We start from the raw sequence: 4,318 nt of genomic DNA, 5'->3' as shown, positions 1-4,318 counted from the left end.
GATCCTTAGAGATATTTGTCTTAATTAAAAAATAATAATGTACAGAATTTCCATGATTTATAAACATAAAAATATAAACTCTTTAATTATTTAGTCAAAGGTTCCATCCATGACAATCTTAAATTTTTCTCAAAAAAAAAAAGAGAAGAGTTTCCTCTCTACTCTTTTGTGAAACTCGAAAAAAAAGAGAAGAGTTTCCTCTTACTCTTTTGTGAAAATGAATAAATGAGTATTTTTTGGTTACACAATGAATAACAATTAACAATATTAGTCAATTAATTTTTTTATTAATTATCATTTACGTCACAACACATATATGGTGATGTGGCGGATGAAGGATATATGAAAAAAAAACATTTTCATACCTTATTTATATAAAAAAAACATTGGTTATAAACATTTTTTTCTCTATCTATCAGTCCCGTAATATTCCAAAGATGGTGGAGTGTGAACAGCAATATACTAAAGACATTGGGTTGGGCCTAACACCCTAATAGATAACCTCGAAAATTAGCCCATATAGTAGGAACTAGTCGTTGCTCTATTCTTATATAAGCCATACGCGCCAAGTTTTCATCCTCAACTGATTGAAATTATTCACCAGAAGAATAACAAACTCACTCACTTCACAGTTTCGATAGAGTACTCAAGATTTGTGCGCATTCACCATTCAACCTTGTTGAATTTAGGGTTAGATCCTTTTGTTCCTTCTCAATATTCTACAATTTTATTTTGTTAAAACATAATAAAATCTTCAATTCCTTGAATTGTCCTTCAATTTCAGAGTGTGATTTGTTCCATACCTTCACTATCTTCTCCATCAGATTCCTCTTTCTTTCAGATAAGGTATTTCATCTACCCAGTTTAATTCTTTTTTTCTTTATATCAGTTTTTGGTGAAGAAATAATGGTGTTTGTTGAATTTTATAGGTTCCTTTCTTATCTTCTCCCATAAGTGCTTGGTTCTTTCTTTCTTTCAGATAAAGAACGGTAATTTAATCTTTTTTACTCTATATCTGTTTTTTTTTTTATATTTTTTTTTTATATTCAACCTTGTTGTGAATTGCTTTTTTTGGTTCTAATACATATCTACCATTTATTATTTTGTTATAACATTTTGCTGAATTTTCTTTTAATTTCAGTCTGTGATTTTGTTCTATCTTCGTTATCTTCTCCTTCCTTCAGTGTTGCTTTCTTTCGGAAAAAGAAGGTAATTAATCTATTTAATTTACCCCTTTTAATCCTTTTTTTTTTTAGTTACTCTTTTTATTTCTGTGAACTAGATTTCTTACCATTTTATTTTAATTTCTTTGTTTGGATCATGATTAGGGTCAGAATTAGTTGTATGGTAGTTATTATTTACATGCCTAGTGATTTTTATTTCTGTGAATTGGATTTTTTACCATTTCATTTTATTTTGTTTGGATCATGATTAATTAGGGTCATGATTAGTTTTAGGTGGTTATTATTTACATGCCTAGTGATTTTTATTTCTGTGAATTGAATTTTTTACCATTTCATTTTATTTTGTTTGGATCATGATTAATTAGGGTCATGATTAGTTTTAAGGTGGTTATTATTTACATGCCTAGTGATTTTTATTTCTGTGAATTGGATTTTTTACCATTTCATTTTATTTTGTTTGGATCATGATTACGGTGATAATTAACGAATTACTTTTGTACCTGTGTTATTAGATAGAATCTTTGGAATTCAATAATGTTCTATATGTTTGAATTTAATAAGCTGAATATTGTTTGTTTATCTGCAGACATGGTGCGTTGTGGATGTTGCAAAGTTAGGAGGGCAAAGTGTGTTCAAGGAGAATGCATCTATGCTCCCTATTTCCCAACTGTGGAGTCCTATGAAGGAGTTAATAGATTATACGGTTTCAAACGAGTACAGGAGTGGATTAACAATAGTGCACAAACAGATCAGCAGAGGCATTCGTTGGCGAATGCTCTTAGATGGGAAGCCAACAACAGGCATGCAGATCCTATCCGAGGGTCGTACCGTCCATATATGGAGGCCCGGGACCAAATAGATATCCTGCAGAACCAAGTTAACGAATACCAACAGCAACTGCATACGCTTAGGCTAAGAGTCGAACAATTGCAAGCACAGCAACCTAATGCTGCTGCACAAGGGCCACCACAGCCAGCCGATGCTGCACAAGGGCCACCACAGCCAGCCATTGCTGCACAAGGGCCACCACAGCCAGCCAATGCTGCACAAGGGCCGCCACAGCCAGCCAATGCTGCACAAGGGCCGCCAGAGCTTCTTGATCTTTTCAAATTTTAGATTATGCCTATGTTAAGCATCCTTCTGTAAGGATAGGAAACCTCTTTTTTTTTTTGTTTTTTTTTAAAGTAGTGGCACCTTTTGGTAACATGCATTGTAAAACTTTGAACATGTGTAAAAGTTTTTGAATGCTGTTACTTTTGGATGAATTTGTTAGATGTAACCGTTGGCATAATAACTTGATGAATTCATAGTTCAAATTTTCACTTGCTACAAAATGTTTGCCTTACTTGCTAGACTTCAAATGACTGACATTGTCTAAGTTGCTTATATAATTTAATCTAAAATGGTTAAGTTCTCCACCCGATTAGTAAGTTCGTCATGCAAAGGTTTTCCACAATATCAAATTAATTAGGCTCATATTGAATGAAAAAATAGACAGCAACTTTGTAATGTAATTCAAGTGCTCACTTGTAATCATTCCAGACCTCGAGAAAACAATTTGCATTTTCATAGACAACTGCAACTCCGGAGTTCAATTTTGGAACCCGTACATCTATGTCAAGTTGAGGTATGGGAGGAATTATGAAGTTAGATATTTAGGTGGATTAAACAAGTGCCCATTTCTTCATCTGAATGTAACAAAACTATTTTGGATCTCTGCTATATTCAAGGCAGGTGCAAGATGTCACAAATTTTGTTTATCCCCTTCGCGAATTTCTGTAAAGGATGGCACAATTTTGAAGGGATGCAAACAATGAACTCAATTTTAAAACTGAATATACATCAAAATTTTACCAATAATCCCGACAAGAACATGCACCATCCCTGAAACAATGGAATCTATTATTGTCCCTAATGACTATCTCTCTCCCGGTAACCTTTGAAATGAGTTTTATTGCCTCATGACAATCGCCGCATAGACGAAGATTTTTAACAACACGAATCACATCTTTGGCACCAGTACTGATCAGTGCAAATGCAACAGCTAATTTCTCACTATGACAGCCAAGGAAGTGCTCTTTTTCCTCTTCCTCTACATCAAAGAGCACAAACTCGGTGGTCGGAGTATAACCAGCTTCTTTCAAGTCCTTAAATAAGCTTTCAAGCTTGTCATATATCTTCTGTGATAACGGATGGGAAGTGTCCCCCACAAGGAATTCATGAATAACCCCGTCAACTTCAACCCAACTATACCCAGGTAACTTTTGCATCCCTTTCTCATTCACTGTTGACCTTATTTTTTCTGCCTCGTCCCATCTATGACTTGCTGAATATATATTTGATAAGAGAACATAATGTCCCGAATTCCATGGTTCTAACTCAATCAGCTGCTTCAGCACATGTTCAGCCAACTGTGTTTCCCGATGCAACCGACATCCTCCCAACAGTGACCCCCAAACAATAACATTAGCCTTCATTGGCATACCCTTGATCAAATTATGTGCTTCATCCAAGAAACCTGCACGGGCTAGGAGATCCACCATGCATCCATAATGGGTACGCAAACATGTATGAAAGCAAAACAGAGTCGACATGTATGAAAGCAAAAGGGTACGCAAACATTTAGGACATTTCTTGTCACTAGTGCTATAAAACTTGAATTTATGTTTCATATTCACATAACACGGATACACACGAATAATAGTTAAAACCACAAATTAACTACGATTCCATGAGTCTAAGTATCTATTTCAAGTTGATCTAACTGTAAATTCAAATTTTAGTAAACTTTGGTAAACTCGTAGTGAACTAAATTTTGAGTCTAAGTATCAATTTTGATTCCATGAAGTTGAGTTTAATCGCAGTGAACTCGAGTAAAGTCACAGGAGATTTTTAACACAGTTTGTGATCTTTTTTCATCTCACTTTTTTTGATCGAGTTCCTTTTCTTCTTTGTTACTTGGATTTTGTTCATGTTACTCTTTTGTTTATAACCGAGTTAAAATTTTGAGTTATTGATGTACTTACAGTCATGTATATAAGTATATATGTCACTGTCATGTATATATTATTTTTAATATCAAGTAAACTCTCGTTATAGAGAAACCGCGAGTTTAATATCATTCTAACTCAATG

General features: G+C 34.1%; 1 protein-coding gene across 1 annotated transcript; it reads right to left on the bottom strand.

Annotated features, from left to right (window-relative positions):
• Positions 1–3,034: 3,034 nt before the first annotated feature.
• Positions 3,035–3,727, bottom strand: LOC146950783 (putative pentatricopeptide repeat-containing protein At3g08820). The gene has a single exon (XM_085748669.1). The coding sequence runs from the start codon at positions 3,725–3,727 to the stop codon at positions 3,035–3,037; it is 693 nt and encodes a 230-aa protein (XP_085604795.1).
• Positions 3,728–4,318: the final 591 nt, after the last annotated feature.

This window comes from Medicago sativa, chromosome 2, assembly GCF_051527215.1.
Source record: "Medicago sativa cultivar Bolivia chromosome 2, Bolivia_mono, whole genome shotgun sequence".
Classification (NCBI taxonomy): Eukaryota; Viridiplantae; Streptophyta; class Magnoliopsida; order Fabales; family Fabaceae; genus Medicago; species Medicago sativa.
The sequence above is the reverse complement of the archived record's forward strand: the minus strand, read 5'-3'. Positions and strand labels throughout refer to the sequence as shown.

What these genes read in the sequence shown, in the direction of transcription:
- LOC146950783 (XM_085748669.1), bottom strand. Translation starts at nt 3,727, where the DNA reads ATGGTGGATCTCCTAGCCCGTGCAGGTTTCTTGGATGAAGCACATAAT.